Source organism: Rhinolophus sinicus, linkage group LG03, assembly GCF_036562045.2.
Source record: "Rhinolophus sinicus isolate RSC01 linkage group LG03, ASM3656204v1, whole genome shotgun sequence".
In the NCBI taxonomy this organism is placed as follows: Eukaryota; Metazoa; Chordata; class Mammalia; order Chiroptera; family Rhinolophidae; genus Rhinolophus; species Rhinolophus sinicus.
Genome location: NC_133753.1, coordinates 163,895,247 through 163,914,763, shown reverse-complemented (window position 1 = coordinate 163,914,763; position 19,517 = coordinate 163,895,247). Strand labels below are relative to the sequence as shown.

General features: G+C 33.2%; 1 protein-coding gene across 6 annotated transcripts in view; it reads left to right on the top strand.

The window, feature by feature from the left end:
* Positions 1–19,517, top strand: part of GPBP1 (GC-rich promoter binding protein 1) — a 69,237-nt gene that overhangs the window by 45,219 nt on the left and 4,501 nt on the right. For 3 of the 6 annotated variants that reach the window (XM_019743308.2, XM_074328922.1, XM_074328923.1), the window contains 7 exons: positions 2,058–2,124; positions 3,163–3,222; positions 10,108–10,292; positions 10,873–11,013; positions 12,331–12,498; positions 12,959–13,146; positions 17,492–17,594. In XM_019743308.2, coding sequence (XP_019598867.1) covers positions 2,058–2,124; positions 3,163–3,222; positions 10,108–10,292; positions 10,873–11,013; positions 12,331–12,498; positions 12,959–13,146; positions 17,492–17,594 — 912 coding nt within the window. The remainder of the gene's footprint in view (positions 1–2,057; positions 2,125–3,162; positions 3,223–10,107; positions 10,293–10,872; positions 11,014–12,330; positions 12,499–12,958; positions 13,147–17,491; positions 17,595–19,517) is intronic. The other 3 variants (XM_019743319.2, XM_074328926.1, XM_074328925.1) reach the window with 1 other exon arrangement.

Here is a 19,517-nt window from a genome sequence, read left to right as displayed (position 1 = left end):
ATGTTAACTCGACTACTAAAACAAGTATGAACTAATTAGAAGCAAATTTTTCATAATTTTTCCCTATTCGTAAATCTCACCATGTGGTTTATCTACACACTATGTTTCTCAAGTTGTATAAAAATCGATCTAATATACAATCTTAATCTACTTCTTCTTGTGACTCATTCCTGTTAATTTATTTTTGTGTATATGTTATTCAGTATACACCCGAGTGGCTCTATATGTAGTTGTTCATGGCCCTCAGAATACATAGGTGAATAAGGTAGGCAAGGTCCCCACTCTTGCTGAATTTCTGTTCTGTTGGGGACTTCCAGAACATAAAGAGAAAAAATAATTAGTATTTTACAGAGAATTTAGACAGGAAATTACTGGGTGGCTACTTTGGTTTTGGAAGTTATGAGAGGTTTCTCTAGGGAAGTGTCATTTAATCTGGGACTTATCGATAAGGAGGGAACTTTGTTAAGACAGGGAAAAAGGGAAAGTGCTGGTGTGAAGACCCTAAGGTGGAAGCAAGCTGGTCATATGTTTAAGGCATAAAAGTTAGGCCAGTATGGGTAAAGAATAGTATTATACCCGGTTATAGGGGTAGGAAGGGGTTTTAATTGGTAGGACTTTGGCCTGTAAAGAATTTTAGGTTAATTACAAATGCAGCAGAAAGCCTCTCTGGAGGAAACTCATGTGAGTTGATTTTAGTTTTTTGAAGACCATTCCAGTTGTTAGATCTTGAATGGATTATAGTGAAAATAGGGAGACCAGTTAGGAAAAAAGATGGCTTGAACTGGGTAGCTGTGGTAGTGAAGATAAATGGTTTTGGATATAGTTTGATGGTAGATTGGATGGAGGGTGGAAGTGAGAGAAAGGATTTGATAGATTGGATTTAGGGCAAGGGAGTGGTTTGGGATAGAGACGAACCAGAGTATTCTTAGATCCTGTAACTAAGTAACCTTGGAATCACTGTCTTCTCATTTCAGTGGCCCATTTTTTCAACTTGTTAATTACCATAAAATGGAATTTTTATAATCTAAAACCAGTAGTGATAATGTGCTCTCATAGTGTTGCGAGGCTTAAATGAGCAGTACATGTAAATCATTTAAAACAGTGCTGGACACATACCAAGCACTTAATAAAACCTAGTTGTTATTGTTGTTATACTCCATCCCCACTTCCAAGATGGTGGGCATCAGCAATTACAATCCTAGACCTTGAATATAGATCAATGATATTATTTCTTGTATTTTTAAAAAAGCACGTATAATATAACTGCCACCAAAATCTTATCCATCCTATTTAGTTTATGTCAGTGAATCCATACTAGTATATGAGTACATGCATATTCTTTGGGGCTTTATGGTAATGTCAGTAGAATGTTAGTAATTCACTTGTGGGTAATTAAAATACATTGGGATTCATTTTATTCAACATGTTAAGTACTTTCTTTATGGCAGGATGTTTTGCTAGGTAATATGGCAAATGGGTGATACAATTACTGGAAATTTAGGATTTTATAGGGTAAACCTATCTACTAAGATTAGCTTTAGAGTGCACATTCAATGCTCAACTCAGTTTTCTTTTTAATATCATAGCATAATTTATTAAAATAAAATTTGCATTTTGCTTTGAGAATGAATGTGTTAACTGAAGTGTCCAGCAATGAAAACATAACACAAGAGTTGAGGAATGGTTTGATTTTCCTCTTCTTTATTCTTGCTCTGAGAAAAAGATATTTCTCAGATTGATGCAAAGACTACATTCTCTTGTGTTTGCTCGGGGTGTTTTTTTTTTTTTTAATTCACATTTTTCCTCAGGTAGTCAGGGATGAGGAGAATATTTAAAAACACTTTCCTTGTTTTCCGGGGCTAGGAGTGAGTATAGATGGTAACCATTTTAATGGTTAGCCAAATAAGCTAAAAGTAAGGTTTATGAATATAATTAGTCTTTAATTGTTAAGTTGATTATATCATCAGGTATTTCAGTATGGTTTTGAGATTACTTTTAAAAGGATGTGAGCAGTTAAAATTGTTTTTTGTATTCTTTCCATATCAATGTTCTTTCAGCCGTCTTTAAATCCTGAATATGAGAGAGAACCAAATCAGAATAAGTCTTTAGCTGCAGGTGTATGGGGTAAGTAATTTTTGATCTTTCTTTGAGGGGTATAAAATGTTACTTGTAGGTTTCACTTTTTTGTGTTTTTAAAACTAAAGAGTAGGCTAGGATTAAACTTCTTCTTTTAAATTACCTGTTTCGATGTACTAACGTACCACAAAAAGTGGCACTTATCTTTTAAAAACAAGATATTGGGGATAGAAAAATTGGAGTTGAAATAATTGATTTGCATATGTTAGTACCATTAAGTATACTCAAATATGGATTTTTAAAAAATGACCGTAAGTGAATGTAATGAATGAATGTTATTTTGAGAGCAGCCCATAATCTAAAGAAACAAAAAACTTAGTTTAAATTTTCAGTTTTTTACAGTTGAAAACTTAGTTAACTGGAAAGATAAGTACTTACTGTGAGATAAATAAAATCTTTTTACCTACGAAAATGGTTATACATAGAGAGTATTAAAGTGTATAGATTTGCCTATAGAACAAGTCTGTTTGAAATACTTTGCCTTTTTGATTAATGACAGTTTTTTTTCTGGTAATAATTCCCTTTAAAACTGCTGACTTTAATTTGATAGCATCTTACAAAAGATTAAACTGCACTCATATAGTATAAATTAGACAGCTTTTTAAAGATTCAAGTGAAGTTTAAAATAATGGAAAAATTTATAATATGAAGATTTGATATCTGAAAAATTTAATTATTTGATACCAAATTCAAAGGTGATGTATTCACTTTGGAACTTGTACACATGTTCATTTGTATTTTTCTGTTGAAAATCAACAACTTAACCAAAACAAAAGGATTGTGGCTTATGACAGCATACTAGTCCTAACAATAAAGGCATTATTTTAAACTTTGCCACTTCCTGTGCTGTTCTTTATTGTATATGGGGTGCTACTCTGGGGAATTATTTTGTTTTCTTTAATCTCCCTATTTATTTAAGGGTTTTTTGAGGGTGGGGGTGGGGGTGGTCAGACACTTTATTTAGAACCATGTGAATGGCATTGTTTTTTCTGTATTGCAAATTAGTATTTCTACCACTCTCCCCAGGCCTACACGCCCAGACACACACATACCCAACCAAAAAAATCTCCCAAGCTCCTCTCTTAGGTATGTTTCCTTATTATTCAGTTTTTCTGGGAACAGCTGATTGCATAAGAATATAGAACCACCTGGAAGGTGTTAAATAGAAACTCTAAGAAATTAGGAATAATTTGGATTTGATTAGAATGAAAGTAAATAAAAAGTCAAGAATGTCAGTGAGCGTTTGTCATATAAAACTACCTACAGATACTATTGGTACTGATCCTGGGTTAATTTAATAATTTTAGAAATGATATAAAGGCAAATAACATTTGAAAATATTGAAAATACAGTGTATTATAAAGATTTTGGTTCTGCTGTTTCAGGGTTGATGTAAAAGATGTTTGAGCACTAGTTGAAAATATGTTTAAAAAGAAGATGTACTCTTTACTGTGTTTTAGGTATACTAAGAAGTGTGTCTGCATTAGAAAAAAGAAAATGGTTAATTGTGGCTTGGTTAATTGTTAAATCCCCAGTACTTCCTACAGGAATACAATGAAACTTCCATTGTATTACACTTCACTATTCCTTTCTCAGTTTCCCCTTGGGTTCCCAAATATTGTTTTATCCATTGAAACATTTAAAATAGCTATGTTCCTGAGGAAGACATGAGAAAAATTTAGGAAAGACTTCAATAGAATTTTCCTAGTGCTACTTCCTTCCAGGTAAGTAAAAATTTAATGGAAATGTAACATATATTTAAAAACAAACTGGTTTGTCCCTGAAACTATACTTTTATAGATCAAAAATTGCGAGAGTCTAAACATAATATCCCAATTTAAAAAGGGTGTTGAGGGAAAGTAATTAAGCTATTTAAAATATCGTTACATAAGTGTAATTCTACTTAGAACTTAGACTTATTGGGAACACCTTCATGCAGCTTGAATCTGTGACTTCCATAGTATTTCGATCTTGACCAGGATCACTGTTGTTTGGTGCACAGGATTAATGCTTACTAAATTAATCTTATTTCCATGTTTAAGTAGTTTAAAACAAAAATTCAAAGTACTTCAATGTCCCCTGTGAGAATTTTAAAATAATTCAGTTGTGTGATTGATTTGTTTGGCGGTGAGAAAGAGATAAAACGATCTGTGTTGTGTTTGCATGCAATTTGAGACATAACTAGGGACTGATTTGTGTTTTTGGGAGTCCTATTGGGTATGTTGGTATTGACACATGTCAACAATATATTATTGGCAGAACCTAAGGTGATGTGTTTCAGATACTAAATAACAAAAAATTTCAGTCATTGGTAATTAACTTAAAATATAGGCTTATTTCCACTCAGCATTTATATTTGTGTCTGTTCCTTGATAACTTCATGAATTTTCTAGTTTTTGCTCATACCTGATAAACTAAACAGCATCAAGGCTCATTGTTAAGAATTTTGTTTAGCCTTTTAAATCAAAGCAAATTGGTGACCATTTCTTAAGGATGGGTTATTTTCTAGAGAATTCCAGTGATACTGCTAGCCACAAGCATACAGCTTGAGTGACATGATTTTATTAAATGAATTACCGTGTTTCCCCGGAAATAAGACCTAACCAGAAAATAAGCCCTAGCATGATTTTTCAGGATGACATCCCCTGAATGAACATAAGCCCTAATGCGTCTTTTGGAGCAAAAATTAATGTAAGACCCGGTCTTATTTTCGGGAAAACACGGTAGATCGTGGTGAAAACCATTGAGTTTCTGCCTTTTTTTAAAAGGAACTTCATAAATAGAATTATAATAAGAGAAGGGAATAATCTGTATCAGATTTCTTTGTAAAAACATTCTGTTGGTAGATTGTTTATTGAAATGATTCCACTTTTCTTCAGTGTCTTCCTTACATGAAAACATTTGTTAAAATTACTACAATAAGAAGGAAAAGGTAATAAATACAAAACATGTTCAAGGTTGAGAATGGGGTTTGATTAGACAACTTGAAAGAAGGAAATTTTATTTGGTCAGAGTTAGAAGTATCACTTGTTCGTTATCTAAGTTGTTTTATTTTAGAAGTATATTTCTTTAACCCTGTCTTCCTTATGGGTAATACAGGAAACCTTCTTAAATGAAAAATCCCATTCCCCTGCTGTTGACATACATTATAAGTTAGTGAAACTCATTTGATTAACACTCTCATACTATAAATAAAAAACAACAGATTTGGACATTAAATTAAAAAATTCAAAACCAACAAAATTCAAACAGCTTCAATATATAGAAAAATAATCTTAACACATTTTTCTGTGTTCACAGTACGAATTTGTTTTCGTTGCTGTGCTACGTACGGATTCTTTAAATTTGAATGTTACTGTGTCTTATGTGACTAAGTTTTCTCAAATTAGGGTGAATACTCAATTCAGTTAACTATTTACCCTTTACTTGGCTATATGCTTTTGTTTACATATGAAAGTTCTTTTTGTGTGTGTGTGTGTCAAGATAATGAGGAAACTAATGACTGGCATCAATGCGGTGGTGGATGGAGGAAAGGGTAGATAGACCCTGATGTCACCTGGTGTAGTGCACACTTAAAAACCCCTTATTCTTACTATTCAGTATAGACTTATTATTAGTATTTTTAGTTGGGAATGGTAAACATTTTTCAGTATCTGGCTAGGAATAGTTTAATTTTCATTTTCTTCAGTAGTATAATATAATGATTAAGTACGTTGGCTTTGGGATCAGATAGATCTGGGCCCAAACATTAGAGCTTTTACCTATTGGTTATTTAGACGTTGGGAGATTGAACTTAATCTCTCTTTCTGAGTGATTTTTCTTGTCTGTGAGATGAGGATGATCACAATAATCCTAATAAGAAAAACATTATTAATGTTTGTCTACTGTGAAAAATCTTTCATCATGTTACAGGTGTTAATAAATGTTAGCTAATTATGTGGTTCAAATCCAATAAGCCAGGGAGATTCAGTAGATTTATTAAAAGGGGAAAAAAAAATTTCTAAGTAATCGAAGAGTAAAGTAATGAGTGACTGAATCAGAAAAAATATGTATGGCAGCTATATGGCGAGTATATGAAAGAAAAGAGGATGAGGAATTGAGATGTCAGCTTTGTATTATGCATGTGTCCAATTTACTTTGTATTATATGTGGCAGTATTTTAATTCTCAATTTTCTTCCAAAGAATTGAACCACTCCCCCTCCACAATTGACTTCGTATTTAAGGGATAAAACTATTATATTCACAGATATTGGGAGAGCATGAATAACAGGCTAGTAAGGGGATATTTAAAATCATCTATTGTTAGATTACAGTTGTTTGTGAGAAAAGGGAAATAATGATATGACAGTCCACGATAATTTGCTTCAGGTGTTTTGAACTTAAAATTGAATGAGAATACCTGCGTATATGAGCTTGAGGTAATAATATGCACATGCAATTTACAGAAGTAAGTCCCTAAGGTCACTTTCTAGTTCTTTTATATAAGTGTTAAAGCTTTTCATCAATACATAAATTTTCTCTTTAAAAGAACATATAATTTGGGTCTTTTCCATATATTAATAGTTTACCAATGGACTAAGTAAATGGTAAAAGTATAGAAGGAGACATTGGATACTGTGAATCCAACAGCTTCAACACTTAACTTGGGAGATTCGTGTCAGGAGAATTTGTAGAAATAATCCATAAAATAGATGAACCAGTTTATAAGTAATATAAAATGGATATAAATGATGCAAATTAAGTTTTGGCGATTAGTCTGTCATTACTCTTTCCATTACTTACATGTAATTATTACCATTAAGAGCACTTTTCCTCTTAAATGGGCAGGTTTATGTAGTATATTCAGCATAGACATATAGGACATAGGTTAGTCTGTATTGTGTTTATTTCTGTTAAATTTTCTCATCTTCCATGCTCTTTTGAGTCAACCTAAAATTCTTTAAAAAGGACACCGTTAATTAAAATACAATCAGAAGCCTATTACGGTGTATGACTTTTTTGGAGATTTTTTTCTAGTATTTAAAGAAAATGTCACAGTAACTTTGAGACAGGAACCATTGTTTTCCAGTTTATAAAGACATTAAACTAGTAAGGTTGGAGGAAATATTAAAATTCTATCAATCTGGTACAAAAGCACATGTTCTTAACCTCTGTACTATAGTATTTAAATTGAATATACTTAAGCACATTAGTACTATGTCTACGTCTCTTCCCTCCCAATCCCCATCATCTTCCTTTCAGTGCCTTTATTACCTTTTACTTTGCTACCTGTCCTTTTATGATTGGTTTCTTAGGCTTCACCATTCTTATTTATCAGATATTCTATCATTCATTGCATTGAACGCCTCTTTGAGGAAACAGCCAGCATATTTCTTACTCCTAGGTGTCTAGAAATCCAATTTTAGGAAAGATAAACTTAGTAGTCACAAACTATATTGCTATTTAAGGATAACGTACCTGCTTGCTTATCTACTCCCCTTCTCTTCTGCCTTCTAGTTTGATCAATGATTGCTTATGTACAAAAAATATTTATTTCCTTCTTGTATCTTCAACATTATACTGGGGGTGCCAAAAAAAATGAATACAAGTGGTCACTTTTGGTCAACGTTGCTCAAGCAGTAGTTCGCCGTAATCAGAAGTGTTTGGACGCTGATGGTAACCACTTTGAGCACCTGTTGTAATTGCAGAAGTCAAATGTGACTTGTATTCATCTTTTGTTATCAGTATATATTGAGTGTTACAATTTTAATGCAGTTTTCTTTTCTTAAAATGTGCATACATTTTTTGGCATCCTCTGTATATGGGATCATTTTCCTTCTCCCTAAAGTACATCATTTCAGATTTACTTCAGTAAGCATCTTTTATTGGTGATTATTTTTGTCTTAAAAAAGTTTTATTTCCGCCCTCTGCTATCTGGCATTTCCAAGTCCCAGTCTACAATACAAGATTCTACAGGGCAAATTAACTCCCATCTCAGATACTAGGTTCTTTTTTGAGTACTAAACTGGAGTTTTTTCCTTTATGTCTCTCTCTAGAAAAATGTAGGTTGGAATTATCCTTGCTGATGACCCTTTTCCTGTTGTGTTTATTTTCCTCCCTCATTATATTAATAGTAATTTTAACATAAAGATCTAGAACGGAAAGAAGATAAACTTTTGTGCTTAGTTGACACACAAGAAGTCTTCATCAGTCATATTTGAACCTATTTAATTGTGGTATTCTGATAGAACTGCTCTGTTTCAACACTTTGATTCCCCTGAGAGGAGACCTTGCAAACTCCTATCACCGTTTGCATATCTCAGCATCAGTCATTCCTCAGATTTCTTGAGTTTTATTTAATTCAGATTTTGAGTACCAGACTGTGAAGATTTTCTCTTACAGATATATTTTTAAACTTTTATTAAGTGTGTTTTTCCAGGACCCATCAGTTCCAAGTCAAGTAGTTGTTTCAATGTAGTTGTGGAGGGCGCAGCTCACAGTGGCCCATGTGGGGACTGGACTGACAACCTTGTTTGTAAGAGCAGTGCGCTCTTAACGAACTGAGCTAACCAGCCACCCCTTCCTTCTCTTGTATTTTTATTTCAAGAAATTTTTTTTTTTTTTTACTATTTATGCAGTATGTTTACCAAAAGTAATAATTGTGAAATTTAAATTGTTTTAGTAGTTCTTTTTTATTGACCTCTGTTTGAGATCTTTATTCTTAATTTTTGTTTCATTGACTTCATTATGTAAGTTCTTCAGAAAAGCTGTATACTGGTGATATAATTTCTACTGTCTCGTGTTCCTGAAGATGTCTTTCTTAGCATTCATATCTTGGGCCTTTTTAGGCAGCCAAGAAGTTGGAATGTTTGCCTTGTAAATTAACATGTGTTTAACTTTTGGAAGGACCAACCTTTTCTCAGTTTGCTCTAGGTCCTTGTTATTTTATCCTTCCCTGTTACAATAAATGAAGCACCATACCAGCTCTTACATTTTAAAGAATTTGAAGCCTCAGATTAACTTTGAGAGTCTCTCCATGTCCTAGGAGTCCTTGTTTAGTTTAGTCTTTGAGATGATCTAGTAGGAAGTTTGGCTTGGTTTGTTGAGGGTGGAGCATCATCACAAAACATTTATGCAACTTAGCCATCTCACAGGATCATATCTTCTTTACTATGCAAAGCTAATTTTAGTTTAGATTTTCTGGGATTTCTCCCTTCAGTTAATTCTTTTATCCTAAACTCTGTGAAACTGATGCTTTTGGAATTTTTCCAAAAGAAGAAAGACATACTTCATTGCAATAATTGCAAACATGCTCACATGTAACATCTGTTTGATTACACATACACTGATTAAACTCTAGGAGTAATTTTGCATATTTTAACAACTACGGTGGCCTTGAGAAAAGCTTTTAGTTAGCAACTATTATTTCCTAGTACTAGCTGCAAAAGCTAGGATTGAGTTGGTTACCCTGCAACTTGCATAATGCCTTCGATGTATTTAGATGGTCACTAAATATTTGAGTGAATTGGTATTGTGAAAATAGAATTCTCTCTTTCAAAATAACTTTCAAAGTAGAAATTTAGAAATAAAGGAACTGTAGTTCCTTGCTTATTGGTAATAACTTCATATGAGAGATAAAAAGAATGAAAAGGAATTAGGAAAATTTTCTTTTCAAAATGGAAAAGGGGAAAATAGAATACACTTTACGTTGCAAATCCTAAGAGCCATTAGGATGAAAATTGCAAGTGAAAACAAAATAATGAAAAATACATTAGAATGTAATTAATCTTGGTTTGGTTATAGTTAATATAGTTGATATTCCAGGCCACTGTCAGCTGAATTCATCTGTATTACCTGACTTTGCTCAATTCTTGCTATGATTTGTTCAATTAAAAGTATCAAGGTTTGGAATATACTATTCTTTTGGTGGTTTAATTTTAATGTTAAAATTTATACTGTGTGTAACTCTTGCTCGTGCTTTATTTATGCAGAATATCCTCCGAATCCTAAATCTAGAGCTCCAAGGATGCTGGTCATTAAGAAAGGTAATACAAAAGATTTACAGCTATCTGGATTCCCAGTAGTAGGAAATCTTCAATCACAGCCAGTTAAGAACGGGACTGGTCCAAGTGTTTATAAAGGTTTAGTCCCTAAACCTGCTGCTCCACCTACAAAAGTAAGTTCTAAATTGTTAAAAATACAAGTTTTAAGTTGATATCAATTGAGTTACTTTGAGAAAATAATGTTAAAAATTTTACACCAAATTGTGGGGGTATTGGTGGGTGTTGTCTTCACCTAAGTGGAAAGAGTTGGCCGTTTGTGTGTCATTAATTTTAATTATCTTTTCAGTGATAACGTGTATTTGTCCATGTATGGGTTTTCTTGTTTTAGTACTAATAAATGAAATCTTTTGTTTTGCTAGATGCATCTATGATACATTTGCTTAATAATAATATATAATGTTATCTCCTTGGTGTTCCGTTTTAGGTTTTTGAAACTCCCACTTGTGTTTTCCTGATGTTAGGCAAAAGAAACCTAACTTTTTTTTGGTTTTCAAAACTTTGACAAAATAGCAGTGTAGTCAGATGTTTTTATCTGAATACCAAGTTTTGATTTTATTTGCAGAAAAAAAGAGAATCATGTAGTAATGATGTAATATAAAATAATTGTTTTTATGAGCCTCATCTAGTCATTTTTATTTTATAGTGGTTGCTTTGTTTTTCTCTTCTATATAATGTTTGTGTGTGTTTCTTTAGCCTACACAATGGAAAAGCCAAACTAAAGAAAATAAAGTTGGGACTTCTTTCTCCCATGAGTCTACATATGGTATTGGCAATTTCAATGCTTTCAAATCAACTGCCAAGAATTTTAGTCCATCTACAACTTCAGTGAAAGAGGTATGGCATTTAAAATTATTGGCAGCATGTCTTAATCATGATTATTTAATTAACAGCAAAAAGCTTAGATTCATTAAATGAATACATTAAAATTATATTTTAGTTCTTTCAGAAAACCTGATCCAGATACTTTCCTCAATTTATTAACATTTTGGCACATTAAGTAGGAATCAGTTTTTAGAAGTTTTAATGAAAATTTTCTGATATCCCAAAATGTGGAGAAAATAATAGTGAAGCACCCATATACCTGTTGACTAGAAAGAGTAATTTTTGAGAAAAGAATTATGAAAATTGCAATTTTGACATTTGTGATAGAGTTATGCTATGCCTATGATTGAACCTTTGACTGAAATTGGGGATTTGTACTACATAATTTTTTGCGGCTGATGAACGTTTTATTAGTGTTAACAGGGCCGGAAGGAAGGAAGAAGAGGGAAAGGTGTATACTGTTATTGAACTGACTTCAAATGCCTGTTGAGTATTTCTTTGTCATTTGACCAGGTTTCTGAAACTTCCCTTTCAGGGAGTTCCCTGACAAGTTCAGTCTCAAAAGATAATTGTGATCATATAATTATATCTGAAATTGTTCTGGGCACTATATTGGGCCATCATAGGCTTTCATGTACTTGTTCTCAATCATAGAATTTTAGAGCTTTGATGGAAGGACTAACGTTCCCAGCTGGTTAGTTTGGATTAGATTCATTATAGTCTACAGACATTATTGCCAACAGTTAGGCATTGTGGTTTATTTCCATGGTTAAAACTCTCTATGATACAGAGATGTAACATCTGTTTTCTAGTCCACTGTCCAAATGCCAAAAACAAAAGGATGTCAGTACATGTACCCCTTTCCCTTCCTTCTGCCCTTCCACAAAAATTTTCACTGGTGAAATCCTACCCGATAAACCCTACATGTACCTGCATGTAAATAATTATAAAATAGAATATTACAGGATTTCTTATTAGAACTTTAGAACTCTGTAGAACAGTTGGAAAAACGGCTCTTCTGTGTATTACAGAAATATTTAAACAGTTTCAGGATCCATTTTAAAAAATACTATTTAAACTCCTAATTTAGAGTCATTGTTCTTTGTGTTATCAGACCTTAATTGTTTCTGGGATATGAACATTCTTTTGTTTACTCATTCAGTAGGAAAGATAAAACATACAAGGATAAAAGAAAATAGCCTTCGAAATAGACTTTAAAATCAGTTTTGTATTGTGAATAAAGGTGAAAGAGGATGTTGTGGTAGTTGTGAGCTTCATATTGACATTAGTTCTCTGCATATTTATTAATATTTCTGAATTTTTTCTTAGTGTAATCGCTCAAATTCCTCTTCACCTGTTGACAAACTTAATCAGCAGCCTCGTCTAACCAAACTGACACGAATGCGCACTGATAAGAAGAGTGAATTTTTGAAAGCGTTGAAAAGGGACCGAGTAGAAGAGGAGCATGAAGATGAAAGCCATGCTGGCTCAGAGAAGGTAATTTAACTCACGGTAACTCTTGATTTGACATTAACATGTCATTGAAATATTTGGGCAGATATCATTTAGGACCTTTGAATAAACTATAATCAAATTGTTATCTCCCTGAAGGCAAGGCTAGCTAACTATTTGCATAAAATGACTTTCTAAAGTAGATTTTTCTCATTCTATAATTCCTGTGTGAAAATAAAATTTAAAATTTCCTGTTCATATATGTTGTTTTTCCCCATGTTGCCTACCTTTATCCTTTGGGTTTTGCCTTTGTTGAATAAATGTGAATACAGAGTCAGAAAGCTGTGGGTATCCATCACAACTTAATTTTATACCATATGATAACGTCTTCTAAATTTAATGATGATAAGTATTAACATGTACATATTATCAATGGAAATTAACTGGGACCTATGACAGTTTTTAACTGTATTCTCTCATTCTTTTTTAACTTCTTAAAAATCAGGATGATGACTCATTTAATTTGCATAACAGCAATAGTACTCACCAAGAAAGGGATATAAACCGAAACTTTGATGAAAATGAAATTCCTCAAGAGAATGGCAATGCCTCGGTTATTTCCCAACAGATCATTCGGTCTTCAACCTTCCCACAAACTGATGTTCTTTCAAGTTCACTTGAGGCAGAACACAGGTTACTATTTATTTTTACTTTCTTTGCATTTTTTATATACAGGCATTCGATACTATATAAATGTCGTGATTTATTTTTTAACAATTTATTGAGATTTAATTTGTATGTCATAAGTTTTACCCATTGTAAGTGTATAATTTAGTGGTTTTTTGGTATATTCAAAGTTGTGCGGCTGTCATCACAGTCTAATTTTAGAACATTTCCATTGCCCCCCCAAAGAAACCCTGTGCTCATTTGTTACTCCTCATTTTTACGTTCTGTCATAGGCAGCCACCGTTAGTGTACACCGTCAGTGTTTCTGTATCTAGATTTGCCTTTTCTGGATATTTTTATGTAAGTGGAATCACACAATATTTTGTCTTTTATGTCTGGCTTCTTTCACTTAGCATAATGCTTTTAAGATTCATCAGTGTTCCTTTTTGTTATCAAATAAGTACACTGTATGGCTCTACCACATTTGTTCATCAGTTGACAGATATTGGATTGTACTTTGTAGTTTTTTTTTTATTCTGGATAATGCTACTATGAACATGTGCACGGTTTTGTTATGGTTGTATTTTAATTTCTTTTAGGTAGATATTTAGGAGTGGAATTGCTGGGACATACGCTTAACATTTTGAGAAAACTGCCAAGCTCTTTTGTAAAATGAGTGTACTATTTTACATTCTCATCAGCAACAAATAAAGATTCTTTTATTACTGTGCATTTAATATGAATGGATAAGTAACCACACCTTTTATTCCCATCCATGTTGTGGAACTCCCCTTTACCTCACAGTTTATGACTTGTGATTCTGATTAGTTGGCTGAGTAATAATAGCTGCAATGTCATACCATTAATAATGGATATTAATTCCTTTTTCAAAAGATAGTCATAAGTAGAAATTCCTGTATTTTTTCCATCATTCTAGTAGTATCCCTCCCTTTGAAGCCACTATTCTATAGTAAAGATATAATTTGTGAAATGATGTTCCCTTTGATCAAGATTAGGTACCCCCCCAATGTTGTCTCTCCCCTTCTCCCTCCCTGTCTTTTCTCCCTCTTACAAATAATCCTTGTATTCATATTTTTTAACAGTTGTGTAAAGTGTGTACAGAATAGATTACTAGGAATGAAATTGGTCAAATGGCACACGTATGTAAAATAATCAGATACTGCTGTGTTATTACCCAAAAATGTTCTGCTAGTTTCCACTCTCATCAATAGTCATTTAAGTATTTCTAATCAGACAGTTGGTAGGAAGAAGGACTGTGCTCAGAAAAGAAAGTATATATACCAGGTGTCCTAATGATAGTAAAGACGAATTCTCCTAAGGAGGTAATAGCATAGGCAATAAAAGAAGAAAGCTAAATTATTTACCTATAGAATCTATTAAGGTTATAATAAGAAAGTTGAGCCACACTTATTAAGAAATATTCTTATAACTGTTTGAGATAATGAGTGTTTTCACTGTTCTGTTTTAATCATGTATATATTTAGTGTAGGAAGCGTTTTGATGGTTTCTTGTTTCATTCATGGATTCAGGGAAGAGTCTTTAGTTCTCTACCTTGAGAGTTTGTTCCTCTAGTGAGTACTAACAGAAAATGGAGAGAATGGGATTTAGGAACTAAGCCAAATAGAGCAAGGAGAAACCATCCTCAATTGTAATAAACTCGGTGTGTGGGGAGACACATACTGCATAAAGAGATACCTGTCGATTCAGGTAGTGATGACTACCTGAATGAATATCTTATTATATATGTCTTTTGTTTTTAAAGACCCTATAGATGATTTCTGGAAACATTGTGCCTGTTAAAAAGGATCCTGAATCAATAAAAGGAGGAAGTAAAGGCGCTACTGATTTAGAACCATTTTAATTTAAATTTGTTAGCTTGAATTTTGTACACTGCTTAGTACATTATGTTTGTGAGTGTTCCAGAGACATTCATCAGTACATTTTTTTTTTAGGTAACAAAATAATAGTTTATTTTACATTTCAGGTTTATTTCTCTGAAAGGGGAGTGATATTTCTTTCCCTTGGCTTCAAATTTTCTGTAAACTTTGAGATTCTTTAGTTATGTACATATTAAGGACTCACTGGTTGGATTTAACAAATTAGGTGTCAGTGATACATCACAGTTTTTAAGGATCACAATTCTTTTGTTCAAATGTGAAAACTAAAATATAAAATATGGAATAATCAGGCACATGTATTATTGGTAAATTTCAGTATGTCATTATGAAATATTGGGGATAGCTTCAATATCAGAAGGATAGTAGTTATCTTGTTTAAGCACCAATGCATTAGTAGAAATGAGTGCTAGAGAAATTCAAGGGAGTTTGGGGGTAGGCTTGAGTACCCGTGCGAAAGTTTTAATTGGAACCTAAATTAAATCTTAAATGGTGAGACATTCACCCAGGCAAGGGTACTAGGTAGTCATTTTGGAAGAAGGGGTGTGAAGGAATGTTTAGAGTTGAGTATGTATCTAGTTTGTTTTAGGGGCAGTGGATAATATCTTGACAAGAGTGTGGTGTCCCATTTTAATGGAATTAGAGAAAACCTTAATAAGGTAGAACTTTGGAGATCTTTTCAAGCTCCTTCAATACTTCGGATGAAGAAATAGCTTAGGGAAGTGAAGGACTTTGGCCTGTGTTCTTTGACCTGGTTTGTAATAGGGAGGAATTGTGACCCACGTCTTCTGCTTATAATCCTGTGTGTTTTCTACTGTGAGGAGTTTGGATTTGTGGTCATTGTGTTTAAGTTAAGGAGTTTGTTCTTTAGGAATTAGGAAGCCGTTGAAAATATTTAGCAGAGAGTGGTAATTGTGAAAGTGACGTCATGGTGGTTTGGTAATAATACCAGTTTGAAAGAGAAGGAAGAAATGATAATGAAAAAGAAGCAAAGTGCAGATTACTGTTAAACCATATTCCTCATTGTGGGGAAAGAGTGTTTTGAAAGCTATTCCAGAAACAGTGAAAAGTTACAGTCTCTGGGGGGAGGGAACAGGAGAAAATGGATAGTTAGGAATACTTGTTTTTTTATAACATTTGAAATAATTTGTTCCATCTGCATTATTGTTAAGAGTAAGTTTTTAACAGTGAAACAAGTAAGGACCTAGCAAAAGCACTTAGATTGTTTTACCACTTGAAATCTATAGACTCTGGACTAGGTGGCATTGGGAATGGAAATACCATTCCACAAGGACACCATCTAAGTTAAAGAGTGAACACTGTGTTGGAAAAGAAATAAGTGATTAAAAGGAATGAGAGAAATAATAATTAATTATAAATAACTGACATTTTGGTCCAGAGGCAGCAGGGTTTGGTGCAATATATCCTGACTTGGAAGGTGAAAAACCAGAATTCTGTTTCTTTCTCTGCTATTCAGTGTGCAAGTTATTTTACTTATGTGATCTTGATTATCTGTAAAATACAGGGTAGTGTTAAATTTTATTTAGGGTCTGAGCACTGGTATTCTGAGATTAAGGCGTAAGTCTATAAAGTAGCTAATTGTGGCAGGCTCAAGTTGAAAGGTGAATAGGTAGAAATAGGAGTAACAAATACTTAAGGAGATGTACTTATTTTAAAAAAGTATAGTCAGACCTGTATAAAATATGTGGCCATATTAGAAAAAAAACTTTGAAGTCATTGACTCAAAGGCAGCAGCTATGGCTATAGCTATGGTACTTATTGCCCAACTAGAGAGAAGTGTTTGGTTCCCTGTTAATCCTTTTCTTTCTCTCTTTCTTTATTTGCCTCAGATAGAGTCGTTCTCTTTAAAAATTGGAACAGAAAGAGAATAACCATGTTAGTCATTTTACATAGGTCCTGGTTGGGAGCTTTTAAAGAAGCCATCTTTCTGTTATTGTAGAACATAAATGCTTCTTTCAGATGGAATTATGTGTTGAGGATGATGACTGGTGTGCACAGTAAGAGGTGATACCAATAGATAAATTATACAATACAGAATATAGGATAAGATAGCCCAACCTTTATTTTTTCAAAGTAGAAAACCTAATGAGTAGCTAAGAATAGGATGGCTTGTGGTGGTATAAGAGCAAATAGAGAGGAGTATTGCTTTTACTTTCAGTTAGTGGAGTTAGCAAATTTTCTTCACTTTCTAACCTGGAGAACCTCTGACACCAAAGATAAAGCAATTAAGCAGTTCATCCTGATCTTATTATCTAAGACATTTTATTGGGCTTGATCTTATCTGTTCATTTTTAGGAAGACATTCAAAGCATAAACTCAAAAATTTTTATGTATTTTGAGAATTTGTATAATGGATATTGTTTTATTGCACCTAACATAAATGGAATTACCCTACTTGGATGAAGCTCTAAATTTATTTCCTCCCTTCTTTTCAGATTGTTAAAGGAGATGGGCTGGCAAGAAGATAGTGAAAATGATGAAACGTGTGCTCCCTTAACTGAGGATGAAATGAGAGAATTCCAAGTTATTAGTGAACAGGTAAGAAGACCTGAATCATACAGGTTCACTTTTAACTGCCTTTCCTTAATCAGAACTGTGTATTTTAACAAAGCATTGGGGGTGGGGGCTTACACAGTTTTATTCAGGCATTTATTGGACATCGCACTGTAGGTCACATTTGCTTTTGTGTTATGTCTCCATAGTTTCCTTTTTGAAAGAGTATTAGAAAATGTTTGATAGAGTGTCAGGAAGTTGAGATGATTTTCTAAATTAGAGTTTTTAAAATAGTTCTAATCATACAGAAGTGATTTTCTATGTAGACATGTTATAATCGATAATCATAATCTTCAAAACGCTTTTTAAGTATTTTGACTGAAACTCTGAGCAAGTTAGTTTTATTGACTTCATGATAAAATGGACATAATCACCCTAATTGAAAAACTTTTAAGGAAGAATTTAATACTGATTTTTGTTTTTTACAGCACTTAAAAAAATTTGTGGCAAAATACACATAACACGAAATTTTCCATCTTAGCCATTTTTAAGCGTACAGTTCCGTGGCATTTAGTACATTCATACTGTTGTGCAACCATTACCAGAATCTACCTCCAGAGCTCTTTCATTTTGTAAAACTGAAACTGTACCAATTAAACTATAACTTCCTTCCAAGCTTCTCAAGCCCTTGGAATCCGCTGTTCTACTTTGTCTCTATTCATTCGACTACTCTGGGTACCTCATGCAAGTGGAATCATGCAGTGTTTGCCTTTTGAGAGTGGCTTATTTCATTTAGTATATATCCATTTGCCCATTGATGGACATTGGGTTGCTTCCACCTTTTGGCTATCGTGAGTAGTGACGCTGTGAACATGGGTTTACAAATATTTTGAGTCCCTGTTTTTAATTCTTCTGGATATATACCCAGAAATGGAACTGCTGGATCATATGGTCTTTCATTTTTAACTTTCTAAGGAGCCAGCATACTGTATTTCTATAGTACCTACACTATTTTACATTCCCACCAGTGGTGCTCAAGAGTTTCTTTTTTTTGGATAGTAGCCATCCTAAAGGATGTGAAATGGTATTTCATTGTGGTTTTCCTATTGATAGTGCATTTCGCTGTTGATTAGTGATGTTGAGCATCTTTCCATGTGCTTATTGGTCATTTATTATATCTTTGGAGAAATATCCATTCAAATCCTTTGCCCATTTTTTAATTGGGTTTTTTTATTGTTGAGTTGTGGCACTTTTTTAATTAAAATTTATTGGATGACAGTTGTTCGTAAAGTTACATAGATTTCAGGTGTACAATTGTGACACTTTATACATTCTGGATATTAATCTCTTATTAGATAAATGATTTGTAAATATTTTCCTCTCATTTCATAGGTTGCATTTTCACTGTTGATTGTGTCCTTTGATAAATAGAAGTTTTAAATTTTGATGTAGTCCAATTTTTTTTCTTCTTTTGTTGCCTGTGCTATTGGTGTCATATCCAAGAAATCATTACCAAATCCAATGTCATGAAGCTTCTCCTCTATGTTTGCTTCTAAGTGTTTTAAAGTTGAAGTTTAGTTCAGGTCTTTGATCCATTTTGAGTTAATTTTTGTACGTGGTGTAAGGTAAGGGTCCAGCCTCATTCGTTTGCATTAGACATCCCTTTCTCCCAACACCGTTTGTTGAAAACACTGTTCTTTCTTCATTGAATGGTCTTAGCACCCTTGTCAAAAGTCATTTGACTGTATATGCAAGGGTTTATTTCTGTTCTTTTTCTACTCCATTGGTCTTTATATCTGTTTTTATGACAGTATCACATTGTTTTGATTACTGCAGCTCTGTAATGAGTGTTCAAATCAGAAACTGTGAAACACCTCCAGCTTTGTTTTCAAAGATTGTTTTGGCTATTCGGAATCTCTTGCGGTTGCATATGAATTTCAGGATGGTGTTTTCTGTTTTTGCCAAGAA